This window comes from Xiphophorus couchianus, chromosome 20 (assembly GCF_001444195.1).
Source record: "Xiphophorus couchianus chromosome 20, X_couchianus-1.0, whole genome shotgun sequence".
NCBI lineage: Eukaryota > Metazoa > Chordata > Actinopteri > Cyprinodontiformes > Poeciliidae > Xiphophorus > Xiphophorus couchianus.
This window is the reverse complement of record NC_040247.1, coordinates 19,329,122-19,355,822: the sequence shown is the minus strand read 5'-3', so window position 1 is coordinate 19,355,822 and position 26,701 is coordinate 19,329,122. Positions and strand designations below refer to the sequence as shown.

Here is a 26,701-nt window from a genome sequence, read left to right as displayed (position 1 = left end):
CTAGAGACAGCAGATGCGCTGGCAGGAGTAGAGCTGAGGCGGTTCTTTTTTTTCTCTCTCTCTCTCTCTCTCCTCTCTCTCTCCCTCCTGGCTCGTTTGTTGTAACGGTGCGGGATAAAATCAGATGAACGTGGGCAAGGACCACCATCGCTGCTGCCGCCTCACAGCGAGCCCCCCTCACTTTCAGCCTGATTGCCGGCGCTGCATCCTGGTTGTGCAGCAGGATAACGACGAGGTGGCGGAGAGCTGCAAGGCTCAGTGGCAGCAAGAAAAACGAGGAGGGAGGAGGGAGAAAAAGGAGGAGGGGCCGGCTTTGGTGAGCTAGTGGGCTTCCTCTGCCTCACAGACACATTTTATTGACTTGCTAATTGGATGAGGCTCTCGGAGGAGAGGATGCAGTGACCAAGAGGAGCCGCTCTCCAGAGGAGGGATACAGGCGAAAAAAGAAAGCCTTGCTCGGGCTCCCTGAATCAGCCTACTTAATCTCCTTTTTTCTTCTCCTGCAGACATTACAACAGATGTTGGCAAGCATCTCAGTGACCCTTACGTCGGGCTTATAATTTTATGGATGACATTGTCGAACGGAGGCTCCTGTTGCCAGACGCTTCGTGACAAGTGAACCATTTTGCCTTTTTTTTTCCTGCTTTTTTTTCGCCAGTTTTTTTTTTTTATTATCTCAGGCTCATCTACTGGAGCTATTTTTATCAGCCTTCTTTAATATGCCATTTGATATGAACGGTAATCTGATGGCTGGATGAATTCTTCATAAGATCAAAGCTTCATGGAGATGTGAATGGATCTTCAGGAAGAGAAAATGAAGGTATGATGAGAGGAAAATTCAAGACAATCTGTACTGAAGTAGTTTTATTTCACCTAAAATAATTCAATGTATTTAATCAACTTAAGGTATTGTAGGTTTTCAGGCTTTTTTTTGGAGGGACTATTTTTTTTAGAAAATGAGATCTATAGAGGAAGGATTATGAATGAATCAGTGACAGACAGCATAGTAACAGTGTGTACTGAAGAGGATTAATGAAGGCATTTAAGAAAACAGTGTAGACTTGTTTAAGCACTGGGTCATCACCTTGAATATATTCAGAAAGATTAGCAATTCAACTCATACACAACCCTCTCAATCAGATTTCAAAATGAGAGTAGCATTCTTGTCAAGTTCACCCAGTATCAGTGTGATCTCTCATGCCTCTTGTGTTTCCTCTGCCTCAGTCCTGCCATGACTGAGGTGTGCAGATGCTGTGAGGTCAGAGAGCAGGTGCCACCGTGCTCAGGTCTGCCGTCTCAATGAGCCAAGCCGGCAGCACGCAGAAACGCACCACCTACCTCATCTCCCTCACTCTGGTGAAGGTTGAGGCCGTGCCAGAGGATGCTGCAGGGAGCCAGACGGAGGGCCTTCCAGAGGGGGAAGGGAGCCCTAGGAAGAGGAAGAAGGAGGAGGAGGTAAAGGTGGAGGCAGAGGAGAACGAGAAGCAGGCTGTGAGAGATGTCCCTGAGAAAGAAGGATCTTTGTATGTGGAAGTGGAGCAAAAAGAAAAGACACAGGTGGAGGAGGAAGTGGAACAGGTGCACGGAAAGAATGAAAGCAGGGAGACGCCTGAGAGGAGGGAGATGCATGCGCCCCAGAAAGACATTGTACCATTTGGCAAGAGCAAAGATGCATCTTTTGCACAACCACCTGTAAGGCAAATGGTCAAAGTGTATGGAGGGACAATGTCTGAGGGAAGCGTGCGCAGGGAGGGACCTCGCTCAGATGCCTTACGCCCCAAGACAGAGCTCTACCGGGAGCCTCCCATAATGTTCCTGAAGGGTGAAAACGGAGCGGACTTGAACAGCCGCTCGCGCTGCAGCCTCCCCTTCACTGTCCCGTCGCAGATCAGCCAGCCTCCTCCGGTTGTGATGCGTTCTCATGCAGCAGGGAACTCCTCTTATTCCAGGGAGCTCAGAGAGACCAACACAAGCCTGTATCACCCGGCTAAAACTCTGGATCGCAGGGACAACCGCATCGGGGACCAGTCTCCCTTAGTGGCAGCTACGACTCTGGGGCCTTACAGGGCGTCCTGGGCGGACAGCGACGGCAGAGGCACGCTCATCCGGCCTGGAGCCCCCATCAGCGGAAGCTTTTCGGGCGTGATGGCCCGGGAGAGCCCTCAAGGGGAGAGGTACAAGGCGGTTTCCGTGTCTTTACCCGCGCCCCCTGCCCCTGACGTTTGCAGGCCTCCAAGGAAAGGAACAAGTTGTACCCTTGACAATGTTGACCTGCACTCTTACTGTGAAGACCCGAGGAAGGCGAAGGAGAGCCAAGGAGGAACAATCCAGCGGGCTCCACCTCCTCGCGATCGCAAGATGCTCAAGTTCATCAGTGGGATTTTTACCAAAAGTACAACGGGCTCACCAGGCGCCAACACCACACCTCCTCTCTATCCAGCTGTGGAGAGGGGTTCGAGTGAGGAGGAAGGTAAGGCAAGCTGCCTGCATGACTGGAACATTACCAGCGCACTCTGTAGACCTGAAAACATAATCATCTGCAGGAAAAAAGTATTTCTGAATCCCTTTCCTGTCTTAAGGTGGAAACCAACGTACTTGCAATGGCCAAAATTATTTCTGTCTGTTTAGAACAATATGAAGTACTCACTTTTAAAAAGTATGCCAATTTAGTGTTAAGAAGCGCCAACTATGGCTGTTTTTAAAAGAATAATAGGTCAACTAGGCCTGAGTTGGTGAATCCCATCGAGGTATACCCACATTTTAAACTTATGGTTTCAAAAAATGTTTTTAAAATCATCTTAAATATATCAGAGACTATTGTTTTCTCTAGCTTTATGCAGCCCAGAGCAGCAATGCACTGCCCCTCCCCCACCTGTTGCTGTGCACTACTGGTGAGCTAACTTAAAGAAGATGCCTACTATTCCCTCCATTTTTAAAAAAGAAAGAAAGGACAGACAGTGATGGTGTAGAAAAAAAGCACCAACCATCTTTCTCTCATTAGGTATCACTAATACTAGAGTTGGCATACTTCAAATGACGTGTGTGTTAAGCAGCCATGTGCAGGCTAGCTGTCACTGATCAATCAGCGTTACTCCATACAGAACAGGAGAACAAAACAAAGTACCTTTTGCACAATAAGCACAGGCAGGTAGAAACTTACCACCTCATTTTTGCAGAGGCTTGTGTATTAAAATCAAAATAGCAATAATTAATTATTCTAACATTATGAAAATCCTAAAAAACTTGTTTTTGTGTGACATCTATTTCAGATTAGTGCAGTGTGATCATTTTACATTCCTTTATGTTTGTGTGAATGCCATGAAAAATAAGTATTTTTAAGGTTAAGTCAATAATCTCATATTAGCTCATGCTTTATGTTAGGACAAATATGCTGTAACTGAACGCTTTACATGTGGAAACTTGAAGGAACAGTTACAGCATAAACTGCCCTCGTTTCCCTCAAACGTTTCTACTTTTCCTCTCCGTCTTTGTGGCTTCAGAGTAATTTCACTGGAAATGCAATCCGATCTAAAATCAGATGTGCTGAAACGAAGCTGTTCTGATATTGAACACTGAAACAGTTCAGTGTTGCTCCATTAAGAGCTGAGAGATCCGTATCGGTTTGAGATATATGTTTTGTAACAGATTTTTCCTTCTTCTTTCTTCTAACATTCAAATATCTTTCCAACATGTCACAATGGATTCAGTCTGATTAATTCATTTATTTCTAAACTAGCTCGTTACATCATAAAAATGTTGTGTAAGAATAAAAATATTCTCACTTTCCAGCTGTTCTAATTCATTGATTAGAACAGAATAGTAATATATTACTATTTGGGTAATATAATATAATGATCATTATATTAGATATTTTCCGTAGCCTATGAAAAGAAACAAAGTGAATATAGCCTTTAGATTATTTTGGTTCTGTCTCACATTTGTATGGTTTTTGAAGATGCACGGCTTTAACTAAATAATTAAACATCGGATATCAACAGTACGTGTATGTGCCACAGCTAAAGAATCAACAAATGTTTCACACATGATATAGCAATAAACTGATAGCATTAGTTAATGTATTGCTTTGCTATGCAGATACTTTGTCTGTGCTGATGAAGATTAACTCACCTCGGCATGATGGATGCTTGAAGCCACTGTCATAGCAGATAAAATGCCTTTTAATTAATCTGTCAGTTTTGGGGAACCTGTTTGTGATTGTGTTTAAAACATCAAACCTTAAGCCCAAGTTGGTCGGGCAATTATGGAGAAAGAACAAAAGCACAACAGCGCAGCAAAAAGTAATTTATTCTTTATTCTCAACAGACTGCATGTTTTATTGATTTATTTTCCAAAGTAAAATAAGTATGTCACATATTAATATGAACTGAAGTTTTGAATGAAAAGGGCTAGAAGGAAGAAAAATCTTAGATAATATAGTCCCTCTCTCTGAAAGTAAATTTACTAAAACATGAGCAGCTACACATCAACAATTCACAGTTTCATATGCACCAGGGACCAGCTGCCTTTTTCATTCAAAGGGCCACTTTTGCTCCAGCTACTACAAAATAAGATTTGTCTGGAGCTACAACAAAGAGAGATTTTGAAGGTAAAAAAAATCATTAACTTTGTACCGTTGATGTCTTCTACATTCTATGCAGATATTACATAAAGTTCTACATAAGAAATGCTGAAACCACCCATTACATTTAAAACATTTATTGTTTGGATTTGTTTGAGCCACAGTGGAGCCAGAGGTTGCAAACTCCTGATAATCGTGACAGAACTCGATCTGTTTTCTTAGACACACCAAGACAATAAACAGTGTGACAGAGGTTTGAAAAATTTCTGAGACATCAGTAGAAGTTGGTACTAAAGTAATTCAGTCACAGTCTTCATTTGCTTCTGTGTTTTACGAAGAAAAACTGTTTAATTATCAACTTTATCTCCTTTGTTGAAACCAAGATTCTGGACCGAGTACTTAAACTATTTTTGCCCTATTCTGCTGAATTACACAATTATTACTCAAACAGACATGGTTCATGATGAATTCATAGCTTTATAATAAAGCAGACAAAACGATGCGACTGGTTCAGACCTAGAATGCATTTGTCACAACAATATCTTAATTTTCCACTGTTACACCTAAATGACCTGAGACAAAAGAGTACGGGATTTGAGTGAGCTCTGGATATAATTTGATGGGGGTAAGTGGGACATGAATAATTAAGGTTGGGGATACACAGAGCAGTGTTCATGGCAGGGCGAAGGGAGTCGGAACCTGCCACTTCCTGCTCTGTGCGTGGGGTTAATCAGCCTCCAAATGGAGCCTATTCATTTGTCAGAGGCATGTTGTGTTTAAATGTAAGTAAAGCGGTTGTCAGCAGCACGGTCACGACGAGCCTGGCTCCACAGAATAAACACCCAGTGTTTCTCTCAGACGACAAGAGAAACACTAACAATCTAATTTGTTCCAAAAATATTGGTGGAAGAAACGCACCGAATTGTCGTGCGTGCACAAGTGGACATCATGTCTGAGTGCCTCTCACTCAAATCGCTGTCTCCATGAGAGACCGCTCATTGTATGGATACCCAGACTGGAGGCTTCTGGAAAACGGAGTTACCATGGCAACAGCAAGCAATGAGAGATGCTGCTCGGTCTGTGCTGTGACGCTCTCGACGGGGGCGATCTGGGCGTGGGGATTGCCCAAAGATGGAGAGAGAGCGTGAGGGCGATGCTGGGTTGGTTAAAGTTAGACTCTGGCTCCCCGCGGAGCCGGGCTGACGCTGCCACTCCGCCCAGAACATTGTGACCCGACAGTTTCCTCAGTGTGACTACGTATGCTGTATCTGTGTCATTGGCGCTGCTGGTACACAGTCTGCAAGAATGCACATCTGGAAGCAGTTTCTCAATGTTGAGCAGAATATGTTTGTTTTTCAAAGCTGCAGCCTCTCATCTGCAGGTAGACAATGTTCATTATGGCTCCGTCTGAGGTTTCTGTCGCTTCCCAAGCTTGGTTTAAAACACTTCAATTATTCCTAACACATTATGGAGTGTGGAGCAAAAACCTGTTCAGATAGCTTCCCTGATATACAATTCCTTTGCAAAAGTATTAAAGCTGCAGTTTGTAACTTTTATTAAAAATGTGTTTTTTACAAGTTTGTTAAAACATGTAAAAATGCAGTATAATATAAGATGGATAATCTGTAAAAAATAAAAATAAATCAAGCTCCTCCACCTCTTTCCTGACCTACTGTTTCCAGAAACTTATCTCTCCTGGTCAGAAACAACCAATTAGAGTGGGAGGAAGATTTTAGGATCTTAGCACTGCCAATCAATCATGTGTGGCAGAAAAACAAATTACAATTATTTTACTTTTTTAAAATTTCCTTTATTCAACCAGGTAAAACCCCATTGAGATCTAGATCTCATTTTCAAGGGGGACCTGGGCAGAAATACGCATTTAGAAAAATCATCACCCTCATTAGCCATGCTAACTAGCCTGAGCATTCATAATAGGCTCTGTTGCGGGGAACTAGCTGTAGCGTAGCAGAGAGCAATGGTATGGACACCAACCTTTGAGAACTGGACTTTGACACCCTGTAAATGATGTTGACCATGAGCCCAAAACCGGGTTTAGATCACAGCGTTAGGGTTTGGGTAACACATCCAGTGTTAGAGTGGCCCAGTCAAAGTGCAGACCGAAATCCAAAGAAAGAAATCAAATTGATATTTACAATTGATCTTCATGCAATGAAGCCGTATTACTAAGAGGAATGGAAGGAAAGGCTTACTTGTGGAAAACGTAAAGAAAACTTGCTACTTTAATTGCTATTAAAGGTATTTATACAAAGTATTGACTCTGAGGGGCCGATCGCAATTGAATGTCACACAGCCATGAATGACTTCGTCAGGCAGTATACAGAGTCAGGCAGATTGAAATGTTTGGGACTATTTGGGTGTCAAGTTTTTCTTTTGCATGTGCATCAGGTTGCTATGACGATTTACTTGGAGGATCATCGTTCAGCCGCTCATCCATGGCTGCCAAATAAGTTCAGTGTGATAACGTTTTTACACACTAGAAAATGTGGGATATAAGTTTGGATATAAAACTTAGTTTGTGACTTTTAAATGATCTTAGTCTATAAGCATAATTTAAAACAAACAAGATTTATTTGGTCTTACTCAAAATAAATAAAAAATAATTGTGATTACTCATTTTCCCAGAAAGATGGAAACAGACGGATGAGTGGCCAACCAACACCAGGAGGTGCAGGGGGGTTGTAACTAATCAGAGCTGCAGTGCTCATCAGAAAACATGCTGTTGGACCAAAATATCTATGAACCACAAATACTTTACCCATAGATTCGCAGTATCACATTCAGTCTGTACGTATCTAAATGTTTGGCTATTCTTTGACTTACAGTAAAAAATATTATAAATGCTGACAAAGTCGCTCATGTTTACACTTGTAATGATTTATTATGAAATAAATCATTACCTAATCCAGTGGTTCCCAAAGTGGTGTTCGCGCCCCCTACAGGGGGCACAGTGCCATTGCAGGGGGGGCGCGGCAAGCTGTATGGATGAATAAAAAAAAAAAGAAAACACTTTACATAAAAGTGTAAAGATGGTTTGTAGTGTGTTTTGTTGCAACCTGAAGTGTGAAATAAACTTCAGTGGAGTTTGAAAACAAAATATGTGTATAGGTTTATGTCTGGTTGAACGATGTGTGCGCCCAGTTGATTTTTTTTTTTTCTTTTTTGGGGGGGGGTTTATTGAATCCATAAGGGGGCCCAGAAAATCTTTGGGAACCACTGACCTAATCTTTACTAAAACCTAATTTTGTTAGACCAAATTTAGGTTAATCACATAATTTACTCATACAGGTTTCGGGTAAGAAAAGGGGCCTCAAAAAATCACTGCAGACCCCACACATCCTGGACACAAACTGTGCAGACCTTTACGCTACAAAGCACCATTTCCAAAAACCAGCTGCTACAGATACTGTTTCTCTGTTTATACTTTATTTCTGCAGGCTGTGAGGTCTTGAAAACAGAAGTCAAATTCCTTGTTTGTCCTCACAGCACATAAATTATCCGTGCATCCATACTGTGAATCTTCTACTGCACCGCCAGCCCAAAGGTGCTCTGTTGGACTGAGATCTGGTGACCAATCAGGCCACTGAAGGACGATGAACTCACCGTCATATTCAAGGACAAGTTTGTGATGATCTGAGCTTTGCAACATGGCTCATAATGCTGCTAAGGGATGGACATGATCAGCAGGAATACTGAGGCAGTCATACTGTGGGGTTTATTAGATGGTCAGATGATAATAGGGTCTCCAGAGTGCGTCATGGAAATATTGTGCACCTCGATAAAACAGCAGAAGTACATGAATGTTTCTCCCATGTATTTTGGTGAACTTGTATGAATTATAGCTTCAGTTTCTTCCTCTTAGCTGGGAGAAGTAGCGCTGTGCGCGCTCTTCTGCTGCTGTAGGCCATCAGATCCAGCTGTGTGTGCTACACTATCAGATACACAAATATATCTTCTTACGCCACAGAAATACAAAGCAGGTAATCAATGGCATAAAGACAGAATTAGAAACATTTAAAAACATTTTCCTAAGAAAGCCATAAAATCTAAACCAGAACACAAAAACCAAGATTAGCGTCAGATTTAGGAGCCCTTGGAAAAGTTGAATGGATCTGAACAGCTTTGAAGTTTGCTGAAGAAAAAAGTTAAACAAGTGAATCGATGTAGCAACAAGCAACTAAGGAAGAGAGAGTTTAATCAATGTCTGGGTGAGATCCAAACCTAAGAAATTTTACTGTTTCAGTTATTGATTCCCCCTTTTTGGTACCAGCCAGTTGTTGGTGTGCACCAGCCATTACAGAAGAGCTTTGGGAGGAGAATGGCCTCTGATCTAGAATTTAATTTTATAAAAGGGTCGTAGTAAACAGAAAAAGCACTACGATAAACCCCCAACTCATTACTTTTCTCAGATCAGTATTAAAACCCAGTAACAGGATCCTCCTTGATGCATCATAGACAGTAAACCTGTCCAGGGTATACCTCACCTCCTGCTCTTTGACCTCTGAAGACAAGTGAGTTTAATGGATAGTTGTAGTTTCCTACAGCAGCAGCTTTCCTAAGCTGAATGTACAACAAAACAGGGAAATTATTATCATCGCACGTAAGCAGTAAAGTAGACGCCAATAATCTCACACTTGTTGATTCGGATGACACAAAGCACATCCCTAACCAGTTCAGTTCAACTATCAAACTGTCTAATATTTTGATTAAATAATAATAAAAGCAACAGAGCACTAGAAAATTTCCACATGGTTTTCTCATCTTATGCGGTTCCAACCAAACACAAGAATAATTTATCATGAGCTGTTAACGTCCCGTGTAAGTGTGGGTTATGAGGAGATTTTTCATGTAACGTAAAGCCTCTGAAGAGCTGGCAGATGAAATGGTCTCATTCCCGTTGAGGCGCATTTCTGCCTCCTCTCAATAAAGTTGTACAGAAAAAGTCAAATCCCTCCAGTGATATTTCCAAACTCAAAAAGACATTTGATCCAAAAACAGAGCTGTAGCATTTCCGTAAAAGAAACAGCATTATTGGAGTAAATATTCTTATTCTGAATTATGTAGGGTTTTCTTTCAGAGAATAAATCTACAAATTCACAAACAGCATAATGCAATCTATTGATATAGCACACAAGACATTATACAACGGAATTATAGGCTTTAATTAGAGATCATCAAAGTTTGTTTGCTGAACAAGCAGCTGTATACTATTTTGTGCTCTTTTTATCTTTCAGAAATCAGTTTTTATTCTGTTAATAGCAGAACATCAAGCAAAGCACAGCAGACTGTATCGACTAAATTAAACTAAATTAAGTATGACCCCCTCAGCTGACTGATTACTTTAGCTTTCAAGCTTTAAGGATGAATTAAAAGAATAAAGCCCTTATTGTTGTAGACGGGTAATTTTCCATTATGTCTGCAAGAAGTAAAACCCAGTGAAGACAAGCAGATATGCTGAATGCTTTCTGCCTGATAGAGACTTGAACCTGACTGACTTTACGGTTGGATCAGAGATAAAGACGCTTCATTCTCTCTGACTCCTGCTGGTGAGATTTGACCTCTGACCCTTCGTGCTGCTGACAGCAGACAGGCCGTCAGGAGGATTGGCAGGAGTTACCGACAAACTCTGGGATCAGTTTGCAAAACATTCCTGCCATTTTTCTGCTACTTACAGTAGATGCTTCCTCTGAATTAAACCCAACGAACTCCTTTTTGTTTGGCAAGTTTGTTATAATAAATTTTTTTACATTTTTTTATTTATTTAAAATTTAAAAAATGTACTCCTTGCTTTTACACAGCTTCAATTAGTTTAATACATTTTCATAACTGCATGTTTCATACATACCTTTTGTTTGAAATGTGTCAGTCTGAAACTCAACCGCGAAATCCTGCTCTTGTAATCGCCATAAATCAGGAACCGCGAGATGAAACTGATTCAATCTGACAGGATCGCCACACTAATTTGACTCTGTGGATCAAAGGTAATCTGACTACATCAAGCGCATTTCAGACGCCAGAGAGGTCATTATGGTGGTAACTGATTGAGGTCCTCCACACATTTAAGGCTAGAAGACAAACACATTCAGCTGTGAGTGTGGAGTGAAGAACAGTGGAGCTCTGGAGGAATAGATCTTTACTTAATCAAGAACATACAGCTAGAGTTTAACAGTAGAATTTCTTGTTTTCACTCCGAGGTTTTGATCAGGCATTCTCTTTGTACTCTGACGTCTGGTTTTCCCCTGAGGCGAGACATGGTATGGAAGTGAAGGGAGCGCCTTCAGATGGAGGCTATTAATCCTCAACTCAGCCGTCTGGGGGTTTGATTTTTTTACGTTTCCCTCCCTGACTTCTCTTCTTCCCTGTTTCCTGTGTAGCAAATAAATACTAAATCCTGTAGAGAAACACAAGAAAGTCAGGAAAGTCGGAGTTCTTTGTGTGGTTGCCCGTTCTGTCCTATAAGTTTAAACTTAATTTTTTATTTTTCTGTAAATAAATCTAAAATAACCATCTAAACTACGTGTCAAGCTCAAGACTCGTTGGCCAAATCCGGCCCGCCGTAGCTTTTTATGTGGCCCTCTAGAGTCTAGACTAAACATTAAGTGTGCTTAAACATCATGTTATCAATCAAATCAATCCAGTTTTTATCTGTTTTTCTACCAAATTGTATTGATCAGTCCCTCCAGTTTCTTGCGAATATCGTGGAAATTCACGTAAAATCAACAAATCCACGCATATTTTTTTTTTTTTTGCACTACTACAGTTTATTGCAGATTTTTCTCAAAAATCTTTACTTGTACTAAACAGGTACCTCAGTCTTAATTGATGTCAGATTATAGTCCATGATCTATAAAGTGAGTAATAAAAAGTCGCATTTACCATCATAAATAAGCACAAATATTGCAAATATTTCCGAATTAATACCACAAGCACTTTGATTTTTATTGCAAAAACATCAAGAAATTCTGGAGGGACTGAAAAAATGTTCAATATCATTTAATTTTAAGAGTTTATTAGTATTTTTAGTGGGTTTTATCGACACATTCTGGCACAAACGGCCCTTTAAGAGCATTTATGATCTTGATTTGGTCCAAACGACAATGAGTTTGACACCCCTGATCTAAATATTTGGTAGAGCTGTTTCACCCTCTAATGTGCAAGTTCACTCTGCTGGTCGTTGTAAATATAAACTAGAATTGTGGGAGCAGGTAGTGGCACAAAACTGAACTTTGACCTCTGAACAAATTCAGCACTTTGTCGTCTAACACTGTCAGTTCTTCTGCTCACATTCTGCATCTTGTAACATACTGAGTAGCATATTTAATTGGTAGTACTGTGCTTCATTTGCACATAATACCTCTTTTCTGCTCTTTTCTCTGTTTTATTGCTGTCAATCTCTGTCCTCAGTCGTTTGCACCAGCAGTCAAGAATGGACCATGAGTCAAGCTGTTCAAGAGCTTCATCTGGTAAGCTTCAGGCCACCGGGTAGCTTTTGCCAACCTCTCTGACGGACTTGATGCTGGATTGATGTCTGTGTGTGTGTGTGTGTGTGTGCTGCAGGGTGTGTTGGGGGGTCTGTGCAGCGGGAAGTCCGCCCTCGTCCACAGACACTTGACAGGAAGTTACCAGCCGGAGGAGAACGCAGAGGGTTGGTTTAGCTTCCCTTCACCTGCAGCTGTCTGATTGCAGCTGATGCTTCAGTGTGTTTTAGTTGGACTTTATGTAACAAGGCAACATAAAGTGATGCAGTGATTATTAAATGGAGTTAAAATTATACATGGAAAGAGCAACTCGCACTTGTTATCAGGCCTTATTAGTTTGAAACAAATAAATGCAACAAATTGCCGTCTAAAGTCACCTCGGATTCATAGTTTCATTCATAACAAATTTTCAAAACCTTGTATCATTTTCCCTTCCCCTGTCACAACTATAAAAGATTAAGTCCGTTCAAAATACACTGAACTCCATGGTTGTAATATGAAAAAATAAATACAGTATTAATACTTTTCTAAAGCGATGTACACAGTTTGAATTATACTAATATATTAAATTGAAAAGGATAATGATAAGAGGTAATGAATAGAATCTGTGCTGCTGCCCAGGGCGGCAGTTCATAAAGGACGTGCTGGTGGACGGACAGAGTCACCTGCTGATAATCAGAGAAGAGACGGAGCCTCCTGGGCCTCAGGTATGCTGCAGACTGACCTAACCTGCTGCAACAACACAAACATTTTCCGGTACACTGATTTCTGCTTGTCTTCTTTCTCATCTCTTAGTTTGCAAGCTGGGTGGATGCCGTCATTTTGGTCTTCAGCTTGGAAAATGAGGCCAGCTTCCAGGAAGTTTACAAATTCTACCACCAGCTTTCTCTGCATCGGCCCGTCACTGAGATACCTTTTGTAGTTGTTGGTACTCAAGGTAAGGCTCTCCTATTCCACATCTGTTCAAGATGGATCCAAAAAAAGATTTGTTAAAAGAGATGGCATTTATAATTTGAGAGGATCTGAGACTTTAAAACAACCCAAAGTCAGAACTAAACAAATTGAATGTTGTATTTGTCTTTGTGGAACAAGTTTGTGGAATAATCTGTCTATAGAAACCAAAGAGAGTAGACAAATTTTTACTTTTAAGAAAATACAGACATATTTTCTGCTGCTGCTACACCTGAATTTCCCCTTTGCAAGACAATAAATGCTGAACTACCTTCTATCCGTCTGTGTGGATGGTTGGTTGATGCATAGCTACTGATGGTACAGCGAATTAACTTTTGAGAGAAAGGGTAGAATATATAAGATTATTTTTCTTCCAGCTATTCTTTTTCATTCAAAACCTTTCTTTATATGAACATCTGACATGTTCATTTTAAGCTGTAATTACATAAAATATTTTTAAAAATAAGTCAATGCTTGCTGTGTGCCTTTTCCAGATAAGATCAGCAGCACAAACCCCAGAGTGATTGACGACGCCAAGGCGAGACAGCTGTGTTCAGATGTGCGCCGCTGTACCTACTATGAAACCTGCGCGACTTACGGCCTCAATGTGAACAGAGTCTTTAACGATGGTGTGTGTGCATAAATCTGGGTGATATTTTTTTCTGTTTTTAGAGCTGGATTTAAGCTTTTTTTTCTTTTTTTTTTCCTTAAATTTTCATTCAACAGCTGCTCAGAAGATCATGGCAGCCAAGAAGCAAGCCGCTTTACTGGCTTCCTGTAAATCTCTTCCCAACTCTCCCAGTCACTCTGGAGGCTCCACTCCAGTGTCTGGTGTCTTTCCAGGACAGGTAAAACCATATATAACCTCCTGCATGTATGTTCTCCGTGAGGATGTCTCAGATATGGAAAGAGCAGCTGGATTAAACTCGTCTCCCTCCTCCGCTCTGCTCTGACTCTCTCCTCTCTGTAGGCCAGCAACGGCGGCCAGAGCAGCGATTACTCCTCGTCTCTTCCCTCCACTCCTGTGATCAGCCATAAAGAGATTGCCAGAACTCTGAGGGGGGAGAAAGGCGACAGCGGTATGCCTGGGTCGGTCCGCAGCGTCCGCAAGCGCACACCCAGATTTGTGGTGAGTGCTGCTAAGACCTTGACTTTTATTTATTTATTTATTTATTTTCCAACATAAATCAGAATAGCTCTACAAAGTTGATTTATTTCAGCCGCTGGTGTTAAAAAACTAAACTGAAATATTATCTAGATTTATTGCACCCATATTAATATTTCAAGTTTTATTACTGTTAATTTTGATGATTATGGCTTACAGCTAAATGAAAGTCCAATATTCTGTTTCACTGACAATTAGAATATTAAGCAAGTCCAATAAAAAAAAGGCTGATCTCGTTTGGCTGAATTCACTGGAATGAGACACTTCAGAAACGTCTGTGAAATCTGTGATGGGTTTCTTGAACGTTCAGTCCATCTCAAGTCACACAGCAGCATCTAATGAGGTCACTTCCTGTCATTTGACTTGGCCCAGGACTTTCCATTTTCCAATTTGAAGCCAGTCCTGGGTGGATTTATGTGTTTTGGGTCATTATCAGGTTGCAATGTGTGATTATGTACCAGTTTAATTTTAGTAGAAGGATTCATATTTTCCCTTAAGAAATACTCTGATACGCAGTAGCATTCCTGCTGGATACTACAGTGTGGTTGGAGCAAAGCATTCCCAAGTCATGATATTTCCACCGCCATGCTTCACAGCTGGTATACAGTTCTTTTCTTGAAATGCTGTATTTATATTTCACCAAAAATGTTCTCTCTTCTGTACTTCAGCTTATCTGTCTAAAGAGCAACATCACAGAAGTGTTGGTTTCCACTTATGATCTCACTCTCAGAAACATAATGTGCAGAATGATGACGCTCTTACAATACCACTTTAAACCCCTCATCAGGCTCAAGTTGCAGCATTTTGTTTTTCATGAATGATATTCCCTTCATGTGTAACTGATGTGAAACATTAGGGCGAGATTTAGCTCAAGTGGGGAAATATGTGTGGGTGTCCTTTATTTGTTAGTTTAGTTTTTTTTTTTCCCATAAAGTTATAAACCTTTATTTACTCTGTTTTTATTATTTACTCGTGTTACTTAAATTTCTGTCATTAAGATTTCTTTTAAATGTCTATAACTCCTAATATATCAGACGTTTTCATTATTTCAATGTTTTTCCTTGACTGTATGTATCTTTGGGGTGCAAGTGTAAATCTGAGCCTATAAATATGACCCTGCGTATCTGCAATAAACTCAAAGTTGTTCACTGAATCTTGTCTTGAACCGCAGTTAAAGCTCTATCTTGCCCTATAAGTCCATGCTGACAAAGAACAACCTAAAAATCTTTAAGAGACAATATTAATATGGCGTGTAAACGGCTGATCAGAACTGTAGCTGTAAAAACAAATCAAAAGTACAGAAGATTTGCTGCTGCCTCTGTTCAGTGTCAGCCTTTCCAGTCGTCAGAAGCTTTCCAGCAGATGTATTTCACTCGTTTATTGAATAATAGTCCCAACTAATGACTCCTTTCCTGCCACTGATGCAGCCTTTCCCTCCTTCCTTGTGCGCAGGGACGGAGAGGCAGCGACTCAAACAGACGGAGTGCAGACTTTAAGGGCGATTTTGGCAGCGGGCGATTCATCCCCATCAAACAGGTAGGACACGGATTTGTGTGCGACACAGGAGCAGATAAGATGTATCTGATGACCCTCAGCTGAGGACAAGGCACCAGCAGTCGCCTCAGATTGTGTGAAGCTAGTTTCATCATGTTGAGTCATGACACGCCGCAATCTCCCATGCCGGCGTGAAGAATGGACGGTGGGTGTTGCTGGCGCCCAGCGAGTCTTCGTGGCACCAAAATGTGTGAAGCAAGCGCAGCAGAAATTAGGAATACATTCTCCTCCTTCAGCCTTCTTCTTTTTTATCGCCATCAGGGCATCTTGCTGAAGCGCAGTGGCAGCTCGCTCAACAAAGAGTGGAAAAAGAAATATGTCACACTGTCCAACGATGGCATCCTCTCCTACCACTCCAGCGTCAACGTGAGTGCGCGTGTTCTCACGCAGTCCTGCGAATCGTTTCGCTGGTGTCGGAGAGACTGAGTGTCCGGTGTTTGCTTTGGCAGGAGTACATGCTGAACGCTCCGGGGAAAGAGATGGACCTGCTTCGGGTGACTGTCAAGGTGCCGGGGAAGCGCCCCCCTCGTGCTGTGCCTGCATGTGGACCCCCTGCTGGGCTCAATGGGCGGGTTAAAGATGTGCTGGGACCTGAGGGTAAAGACCTGCTATGCTTACCTGCAGAAGTAATGTACGAAAAACATTCCTTCTGCAAAGAAGCCTCCCCATAACTCCACTTCATCAAAAATCAACAAGCTGGTTAAATCTTTGACAGAGTTTTGTGTCACTAACACAGGATTACAGCAGGATTGAAACGATTATTCAAGTTAATTGTGATTAATCAGTCGTAGAAATAAAAAGTCATCAACTAATTTAGCAATCAGTTAAACGCTACCTGGAGCGTACAGACTCTAAAAGTGGCCATTTGCTGAAAGAGCAACACAGTCAGAGCAGAAATTATATGAAAGCTGTACAAAAACTACATTTTGCCTTTAAAATGAAAAATCTTATTTGTCTGTAAACATGTTCAACTCAGAAATCCTCAAGTGACATTTTTAGCTTCGCCTGGTTCAATTTATGTAAAAAAGAAAAATAAATAAGCACCTTTTGTTTCCAATTACTAATTAAAAAAATAATAAACACATTGAGCCCTGCGACAGACTGGCGACCTGTCCAGGGTGTACCCCGCCTCCCGCCTGGAACGTAGCTGGAGATAGGCACCAGCAACCCTCCCGACCCCATTAGGGACAAGGGTGAACAGACAATGGATGGATGGATGGATAAACACATTGATAGACAGCATTTTTTAGCTGCTGCCAATACATCCTCTGCTACAAATGATCAAGCTTTCACTAAAGGAATGTTAAGATTGCATAGCAGATAATAACATTTTTATGTAATTTAATTTATTTATTTTCAGAATGATCTATAGAATAATTGATTACTAAAATAATTGTTAGTTGCAACCCGAATATGCAGGCATGAACACACACACACACGCAAATCTTGAAGGTAAACACATCTTAGGTTACACAGCTGCAATCCTACAGTTCATTATTTCTAGTAACAGCCATGGAAGAACAAGAAGACGACTTGTTTTCTGCTTTATTCTTGCAAATTCTATTTTTGATGTTATAGCAACATCTTTGAAATGCTTAGAGTCAATATCTACAGCAAAAATACTCCCTCTGTCTGTCTTTAAATTCTACATAAAAGGATTTTTATTGCTTATCCAGGTGAATTATTAAGAACAAATTCTCATTTACAAAAACATCCTAGTGATGATTCAACATTTTACACGTTTACAGTAAACGACAAACATTAGCAAAACTGTTCAAATCATAAAGCAGTAAAAACAACACTGAGACAAAGGTATAGGATAACATTAAATATTAAATACTTAAAATATGAAATACTAAATATATAATAAATACAGGGCAAAGACACATCAATACATGCCAGACCTCACTGTGTCACTATCAAAATTGAAGTTGTGAGTTGGCTGCATTAGGAGGTTCAATTAAGTTAAAATCTAAATATCTTTTATTGCTCCACAGCTGGTAAATTCAGCCCTCTTTCAGCAATTTGCAGCTGTCTTCCCAGTATATATTACTTTAGGTCTGAACATCTACTAAAATGATTTGCTCCTGCTGTGGTAGACTGTTGTTCTCTTTTTGATGCAGCCTCTGACATTAAAGAAGCCTCCCCATAACTCCACTTCATCAAAAATCAACCAGCTGGTTAAATCTTTGACAGAGTTTTGTGTCACTAAAGAACAATTATCTCCAACACATATAAAAACTATAGTTGGCATGGATAAAGTGGGTCAGCATCAAACTTCTAGAATGATCCCAACCTCAACCTTATTGAAAATTCATGCAGTATGCTCAGAAGCAGAGTTCGTGCAAAGCGAACATCCACTCCAAATGAGCTCCCCCCATTTCCGAGAAAAGGCATTCAGACAGAATCATGCAGCCAGAATAATCCAGCATGCATGCATACCTTTTAAACTGCTTGATTTATGACTCTGTGTTGTAGAGTTGCTGCGTTACTTAAGGTTATTGTCTCGACGCTTGACCCAGTTTCTTCAAAGCAGCTTCTGCTGTCAGCCTGATGTTTTGATGTTTGGCTCTGTGAACGCAAAGCGAGCTCAAATCGTCATTCTGCCATCATTTTGATAGAAAAAGTATGTTACTTTGCAGAAACCCTTCCGTGTTGCTATATAAAGTTAAATTGCATAGAAAATAACTATTCTGCTGAACTTCCCTTTTTGTAAATAACGAACTGACAGAGAAAGCATTAAAACCCCACACAGTTTAGAACGAACACATTTATTTATATTTATATTTATATGTAGTGTAATTTGTTAATTGTATAGTAAATACAAGTGGCCTCATGCAAGTGGAGGAGGTGGAAGGACTGGGAGGCGCTCTGTTCCTGAGAAGCAACATTGGTGTCCAGCGCTGCCCGTCCACGCTGTCCAACCACGCCCAAGGCGTTGGTGAGCTCACCAGAGGACCATTTTTACAGGATATTTGTCTTAAAGCAGCTCTTGACGTCCTGTTTCTGCTCTCTTGTGGTCAGACTCTGCAGTCGAGGGAGTCTCCAGCTCCTCCTCTACCAAAGACGTCAACTCAGCCTCCCCACTGACCGACAGGAAGAAGCACCGCAGAAAGAAGAGCATGAATCAGAAAGGAGACGCAGCCGTGGGACAGGCCGACGGTACAGGAAAGCATCTAAAGACGTTTTTGCAAGCAATATTTATACTCTAACACTTCTTACTCTCACCGTTTTGTCAGGACATGTAATTAAATGTGCATTATAAATTCTAAGAATTTTCTTCTTTCACTTTGTTGTTTGCTTTCTGCAGCTAAACGGAAAATGTGGAAGCTGAAAAGTTTTGGAAGCTCAAGAAACGTAAGCAAGACAGGTAATGAACAACTAGCCAGCAACATGTTTCTAAAAATATTTAATTTATGTTAATTCTGTTAATGAGTGACTAAATTACTCACTAGTGTTTAGTTGCTTCTCCTCATATGACCAGTATGAATATTTAACGAAATGGTCTAATATTAATATAAAAATTACTTGTTTATTCGTAACTTTGGAACATTTTACTGATAGTGTTGGTGCACTATGAACATCGGCTATCTCTCTTTTCTTCATCTCCTATAACAGCTTAAGGGTAAAAATATATCTAACAGATTTTCTTCCCTGGTTGACTTTTATTTAGCTCAGTCTATCTTCTCTTCAACTCTAAACGTCTTCCTCACTGAAAAAAGCAATCAGCACCACCATGTTTCACTTTGGGGATAATATGTTAAGGTTAAGGCTGTTCTTTTATTCTCCATATATAATGTTTCGCACGTAGCCAAAAAGTATCATTTTGGTTTTTACGTCTAGGGGAAATTTGCTCCATCAGATTTTATTTTGAGATTTTGCAGGAGAAGGATAAACGCCACTATATGAACTCAAAAGTTGCTTGTGTCTGACTCAGAGGAGGACAACTTTGACTTCCTGGTTGTGTCGAGCACTGGTCAAACGTGGCACTTTGAGGCCCAGAGTGTGGAGGAGAGGGACTCTTGGGTCCAAGCCATCGAGAGCCAGATCCTGGCCAGCCTGCAGCTGTGTGAGAGCAGCAAAAACAAGGCAAGCAGCTCACCATAGTTCATATATAACATGTATATCACCACACAGAGGGCTGATGAAACCTTTATTTAAAATGTAGAGAAAACTATGGCAGAATACATGCATGGTAGAGGACTGAGTGTGTGTTTAGGTAGTTTGACATGATAGAAAGCATCTCTAAAGAAGTTCTACTTTTAGAAAAATCAGTTGATCTTTATTTATTTAGTACTTTTTATTTCTAGAAGAATAAATCATTTTATAACAGAGACCAAAGAGTCTCCCTCCACCTCCAGAACACCCACACACATTAAAGCAATCCACATACACTCACACACAACCACGCCAACACTCCCTTAACCATAACTTTCTGTAATGAAGAATACTGAGATATAATATACCACAGGATAAAAGATAAGGAGATCAAGAGAGAATAAGTTATAGTAAAATTAATGAAGATCTCAAAGTAACAGAACAAAAAGCTTGGAAGGTAAACAACAGCAAACCAGCATATAATGACCTCACGGAAGCATAGTAAACTAATATTTCAGTCTATAAAGCCAATAAAACTAACAATTTCAAACCAAAGAGGCATGCTGATTGTTCCTTTCTCACTGTTTGCTCTTTGTTTCCTGCAGGATCGCAAGAATAGCCAAAGTGAAGCTGTGGCGCTGCAGGCGATCCGCAATGCAAAAGGGAACAACTTCTGCGTCGACTGTGATGCTCCAAGTTAGTAATATTTGCTTCTTTTCTACTTTTCCCTTCGAAGCCACAGTGCTGTTCTACTGCACAGACGATCCAGCTCTGATATGACGATATGACGAATATTAACCTCTTATTTATTTTTTGTTGGACAGGAAATATATTTTGAGTTTGTAAAGAAAGCAAACGATTTAGATCTAGATACCAAAGGTTAACAGAAAGCTCCGAATACTTATATTCTTTTACTTTAGTGGTGCCAACATTTAAGCGTGGGTTGGAAATGGACGTCACGATCGTGAACAGATGGGAATGCCTTTGGGTCACATCATGGCCCTGTGTGAATTTCCTGTATAGATGTGATGAAGGATATATTTTGAAACTTTGTGGCACAAAGTTTCAAATCATGATCCAAATGAGACTCAGTTAAGACTTACAGAACCTTAAGGTTTGATGATGTGGAGTGTATTTGTTCAACCCAGATGGGTCCCACTGTGATAGTGTTAATCCACCCTGACTAAACCCCATACGGGTTTCCTAGATGTAACAATAGGATATGATGCGCATTATAATGTAACTATGATCTGTAACTATGAGCTTAATATTCAAAACCAGAAAACAACCGAGCAAGTGAACGCCTCACAAGTATTCAACACAATTCTTTTTATTTTCTAAAATAAAAGATGTATCATATTTAATGATATTAATTGCAATTCTAAAAGACTTCCTCTTGTATCAAGGCCAGCTGATGAATCCTGCTTACGTGGTCTGACTTCAGTTCTTATACAATCATTAAAAAGACCCAATTTAACAAAAGAAAAAAAAATCACATTATTTCTGATTATGAGCCAAATCTGTTGTGTTTGTTATGAAAGACTTGAACTGAATAAAATATAATTTAAGCAGAAGGATGCAAAAAAAGTCACATTGAAAAAAAATGTAAGCAAAACTTCTCCAATTTCTCTCCGTCTTTATAATTTACTCCTGTATGAAATGTTGTGGCATATTTTATTCAAACACAACTGCTTTAAATCTTTGCTTCAGTTTCAGCTGTTGTTTGAGTCGCTGTTTGTGTCTCATCCCTGCTGTAGATCCGACGTGGGCCAGCCTGAACCTGGGCGCTCTCATTTGCATCGAGTGCTCTGGGATCCACAGGAACCTGGGGACCCACTTGTCCCGGGTCCGCTCGCTGGCCCTCGACGATCTGCCCAGAGAGCTCACCCTTGTTCTCAGCGCCATCGGCAACCACATGGTCAACAGTATATGGGAGGCGCGCACAATGGGGCACCGGAAACCAGCGCCTGACGCTACACGGTAAATCAACGACTGCTTGAATGTTTGCTAAATATTTCCACCAACTAATCTTTTTCCTGTATTTTTTTTTTTTTTGTTTATTTATTTTTTGCTGCGCCTTCTCAGAGAAGAGCGGGAGTCGTGGATCCGCGCCAAATATGAGCAGAAACTGTTTGTGGCGCCGTTGCCTCCTCCCACACCCAGCGAGGGCCCAGACATCAGCATGTCGGGCCGTCTTCTGTTGGCAGTGATGGAGCGCAATCTGCCCAAGCTGCTGCTTCTTTTGGCCCACTGCACCAAAGAGGACATCAACGCCCCGCCCTTCCTGTCGCTCCCCTCCAGGTCGCTGCTCGCGCTCCGCCTGCCTGGCTCTGCCCTGCATGCTGCTTGTCAGCAGGCTGATGTGGTGATGACGCAGCTTCTGGTCTGGGTGTGTTACTCTTCCCCTCTAGTCATCCTGCCGTTATTTTTGCCAAGTCTGACTGAAAATACTGGCAAAAGTATTCATACGCCTATGAACCGCATTAACAACACTATTGTGAAATTTATTTATTTCTCTTTTATGATGAACTAACACATATTTGTGAAGTGAAAGGAAACTGATATGTTTTGTTAATGATTTTACAGATAAAGATCAGAAGGTGGGATGTGCATTCAATACCTTTTAGCTTTAGTTGAGCCTTTTTTTAGGGTGTAGCTCTACCTGATTTGCACATCTCGAGACTGAAATTCATGGCCATTCTTTTATCAAATCTTGTAACAGATCCTCAATTGAACATAGGCCTCAAATTTTAAGGGGACCTATTATGCAAAAGTCGCATTTTGCACATTTCTTACGCTTCCATTTGGGTCTCGACTTCTTCTAAAAACAACCCAAGTGCTTGAAAACAACGCCCAGCCATTTTCTGGTAATAAGTTACTGTTTTTTGCTGTCTGGAGAATGAGTAATTTCAAAAACGTCCTGATTGTTAAATCACAATCAATGGATACTGTAACGTTACCTAGCAACCCAAATAGAGAAATTACTTCCTGCATTCTTGTTGGTTGTGCAGGAAGCTCTACTTATTCTTTTCAAAGATGTACGACTGTATAATTGCGCATCTGTTTGCAGACATTTTCAGGTGTGAGTGTAAATGTTGAGTTAGGGGCGTGGCCAGCTGCAGCTTATTTGGATTTAAAGTGACAAAAGGCCCTAAAACAATTCATTCTGAGAGGAGCTCAAAATAGGCAAAATCTCATTATCTAAGAATAATTTTGTGCAAGAAATATAATGACCATCTTTTGCAGAGCCCATATATCCTAACCTGTTCAATGAAGCATAATTGGTCATCTTTAACTAGACTGCTCACGTAAATATTTGAATTAAAACTTTTAATTTTAGCTTTGTCTGTGAATTTTGGGTCCTTGTTCTGCTGGAAACTGAATCTCTCCAGCCTGAAGTTTGTTGCAGCTTCTAAGAGGTTTTCTTAAAGTATATCTGGTTATTTTCCTCCATTCATTTTCCCATCATCGCTACACAGATTCTCCATACAGAAAAGCACTCCACAGCTAAAACAAGACAAAAAAAAAGAGTTTTTACTGAGTTTTATTTAAAGTTGTAAGAATAAAAGGGGTAAACACAGATGCACATGGCATCAGACTTTTACATGTAAATACTTTTGACAACACAGTTTCCCTTTACTTTGCAATTATGCAGTACTTTGTGTTGATCTGTTGCGACAGACTATGACACAGTTTCAGAGATGCCAGTATTTCTGTAAGACCGTGTTGGTCAGACATAAGCGTCCCACTTTAACCAGGCTTCCTTCCGTCTCCATTTGCGCCTGCAGTACGGCTGTGACGTGCGGCATCGGGACGCTCAGGGTCAGACGGCGCTGGCTCTGGCTCAGGGCGCCGGGGGCCAGGAGTGCATCGACGTCCTGCTGCAGCACGGCTGCCCCAGCAAGCCGGCCCCCGCCCTCAGCGCCACGGTCGGCTTCGCGTCGGCCGTGACGTCCAGCTTCCCCGCTGCCATGACGCCGAGCCTGACGGTTGCCACGACGATCAAAATCACACAGAAGAGCGGCAGCGGCAACCCGGGCTACAGCACATCCAGAAGAGCTGTGTCGTAACTGCAACGTGTTTCAAAGTGAGTGTGTGAATGTGTTGCCGCTTTGCCGTCGTAGCGAGTCCTGTCCATCCGCACGGACATACTGACAGATCCCGTCCACCTGGAGTCAGGTGAGACGCTCGGAGGGGTGCGTGTGGGTGTGGGGGTGCGTGTGGGTGTGTGTGCGTGTGTTTCAGGGATGAAAACTGGAGAACACACTGTGCTGGACTGATTTGTTTTTTCTCTTTTTTTCTGTTTTTGGCCACATGTCTGTGCATTCAGATGTAAGTAGAATGTACCGACCTGTTTACCAGAGTCACACCTGATCATGCAGTCAGTACTCGACTTTATTCTCCACTCGGCTGTGAATGGAAACCCGCCTGCAGGCCTCAAACAGCTTCTCTGAGCAGCTGAAGCCCAGAAGTAAAAGAACTGCAATAAGTTTACTAATCTAAGAGTGGGATGTATTGAGCTTGTAGCATAAAAGATTATGGCTATTATTAATTTTGACAGTGAATGTGAGTTTTAGATTCATCAGAGCTTGTCATTAAGTGCATAAATTATGTTATGTGTAAGTTGATGTGAAATATGTTAGTGGCTGGATAAAGGGGAATAAAACAGCTGTATAGAAATGTGTTGATAAAATGGTGAAATACTACGAATTTAAAAGTGTTTAATTTCCAGTTTATTACTGTATGATTTGTACAGTTGTTTCTGTGTATAAAAGGGTTACTCATTGCTGTTCAGAGATTAACTGTACAGAGGTTTAGTTCAGTTTTAGTTTCCTGCTTAACACAGATTTTTTATGTTTTGTCTGTTACTGGTGTGTCTGATGTAAAACACTGTACATACCGCAGTAGCTCATTGTTCAAGTGAGTATAGTAAGACACATGTGTAGAGCTGTGAAAAAGTTTTCATCCTCTTATAGATTTGTTTTGTTTTTCCTTTTTTTTTTTGTCGCACTTAAATGTTTCACATCATCAAACAAATTTTCTTTTCAGACAACCTAACTGGATGTGAGTTTTTCACATCGTTGTGGAGAAAGTTTGCCCTCTCTTGTGTACAGAATCATTTTAGTTCAGCCACGCTGGAGGTTTTCCAGCATGTTTGAGGTCAGAATGAAGCAAATTATTTGGATTTAGGTTCAGACTTTGACTAGGGCACTCCAAAAGGAAACTTTTGAGTCACTCAGAGGAGAAGTTGCTAGTGTGCTTGGGATTATTGTTCAGCTGCATAGCCAAAATGTTTTTAACTCAGAGTGAAAGACTGATGGCCCGACGTTCTCCCACAGAATTTTCTGGTAGACAGAAACCTTTATACCCTTATAGCCCAAACCACCACACTACCACTACCACCATGTTTGTCTGTAGGTATAATATTCTTTTTCTGAAATGTAACTGGACCAGCTGTAACTGGACCCACACCTTCAGACAGTTCCACTATCGTCCCCCCAAATGTTTTGCCAAGAGTCTTTGGGAACTTGTAGGATGTTTTTGATAAATATCATTTACGTTGTTTTGGAGTAGCAGTGAGTTTCTCTTTGTCCATTGTCCAGCCTCCTTTGAATGAGTTTTTATGTATTTCTTGGTTCTTTTGTTAGCTCCTGGATGAATCCCTGATGGCGTATCGTTGGTAGGTTATTCATCGCCTAGGTGATTCATCGCCTTCCTGTTTTCTCCATTTGCAGATAATGGCTCTCACTGTGGTCCACTGAAGTCCAAAGGCTTTGTAACACTTTTCAGATTGATAGATGTCAGTGATGTGTTCCTTTTTTAAATCTTTTAACCTACTTCCTGTTGTCAGGCAGGTCATTTTGAACTGATTTGCGTTTTCCACGAGCTTCTGCAGTGAAGTGAGGCTGGTTACGTTTTCCAAAGAGTGCGGTTTGGATACCTTTTTGTCCCCTCAAGTGAAATAATAATTTGAAAACAGTTTTTCTATTTACTCATGTTATCTTTGCCTTTGTCTGTGGAAAATTTTAAGTGCGACTAAAAAGCAAAAACAGAAGAAATCTGTAAAGACGCAAATACTTTTTCCCATCACTTTACATAAATAGGTTAAAATGACTTAATTTTTGACTGAATGTAAATAAACACTAATGCTGACGTGTTTTTTTAGAGGATAAAGTTTTCAACTAATATTGTTCCTGATGTGACGACTAGAAATTAAAGGTATACTTTAAATATTCAGAGCTTACAAATGTACAAAACAAGGCCTTCAAGTGAAGTTTCTAAGTGGCTGAAAACAGACGCACAGCAGAGGAAACAAATCTATATTATTATATAATTATCAACTCTGATGCAGTACTGGGAGTACTTTTGATGTGACCAAAAGCTGACCTTTTCTGTAATGTACGCTGTTCTCTTTTCATGGTTTGTTTTTTTACTCATTTAATAAATCAGAAGCATTCATTATCGATAAGGTCGCTCTCTGATGCTGTGCTGTTTTTGTAAGTTTCATGTGTTCAGATTTTATTGACATTTTCTGCCACTAATAAACTGAACTCACACTTCAAAGGTTGGGAGGACATTTGTATTACATGGACTCATTCCTTCATTAATTCATGTTCAAGCAACATTTGAACACATCCTGGAGACACACTGGGTCTCTGCTGGCCCCCGACCTACTTCTTTCTAGGTCGCAGACATGTGTCCAAAGTATTCACACCCCTTCAACAAACCTCAACGTATTTCACTGGGATTTTATCTGATGCAACACAAAAGCGCTTAAGTGTGACGTGGAAGGAAAAGGATGCATTCGTCATCTTAACCTGCTTATGGCCGCAGGAAGCTGCTGGTCCAGTGCAA

At 40.8% G+C, this 26,701-nt stretch overlaps 1 protein-coding gene across 2 annotated transcripts; it reads left to right on the top strand.

Moving 5' to 3' along the window:
• The first annotated feature begins 22 nt into the window (after window positions 1–22).
• LOC114135418 (arf-GAP with GTPase, ANK repeat and PH domain-containing protein 1-like) lies at window positions 23–26,410 on the top strand. Of its 2 annotated transcripts, XM_028002698.1 has the most exons (21): window positions 23–820; window positions 1,225–2,470; window positions 12,005–12,063; window positions 12,158–12,245; window positions 12,700–12,785; window positions 12,874–13,015; window positions 13,524–13,658; window positions 13,756–13,877; window positions 14,000–14,158; window positions 15,647–15,730; window positions 16,010–16,114; window positions 16,198–16,345; window positions 18,567–18,689; window positions 18,773–18,910; window positions 19,059–19,118; window positions 19,686–19,837; window positions 20,452–20,542; window positions 21,604–21,826; window positions 21,932–22,235; window positions 23,635–23,933; window positions 24,177–26,410. In XM_028002698.1, the coding sequence occupies exons 2-20, from the start codon at window positions 1,300–1,302 to the stop codon at window positions 23,914–23,916; spliced, it is 3,672 nt and encodes a 1,223-aa protein (XP_027858499.1). In that variant the 5' UTR covers window positions 23–820; window positions 1,225–1,299; the 3' UTR covers window positions 23,917–23,933; window positions 24,177–26,410. The 2 variants fall into 2 exon arrangements, with proteins under 2 accessions (XP_027858499.1, XP_027858498.1); XM_028002697.1 differs by having other exon boundaries at window positions 23,635–26,410.
• Window positions 26,411–26,701: the final 291 nt, after the last annotated feature.

Coding starts and splice junctions, on each gene's coding strand:
- LOC114135418 (XM_028002698.1), top strand. CDS start 1,300: ATGAGCCAAGCCGGCAGCACGCAGAAACGCACCACCTACCTCATCTCC. Junction 16,346..18,566: donor AGATGTGCTGGGACCTGAGG/GTAAAGACCTGC, acceptor TTAATTGTATAG/TAAATACAAGTGGCCTCATG. Junction 18,911..19,058: donor AGCCGTGGGACAGGCCGACG/GTACAGGAAAGC, acceptor TGCTTTCTGCAG/CTAAACGGAAAATGTGGAAG.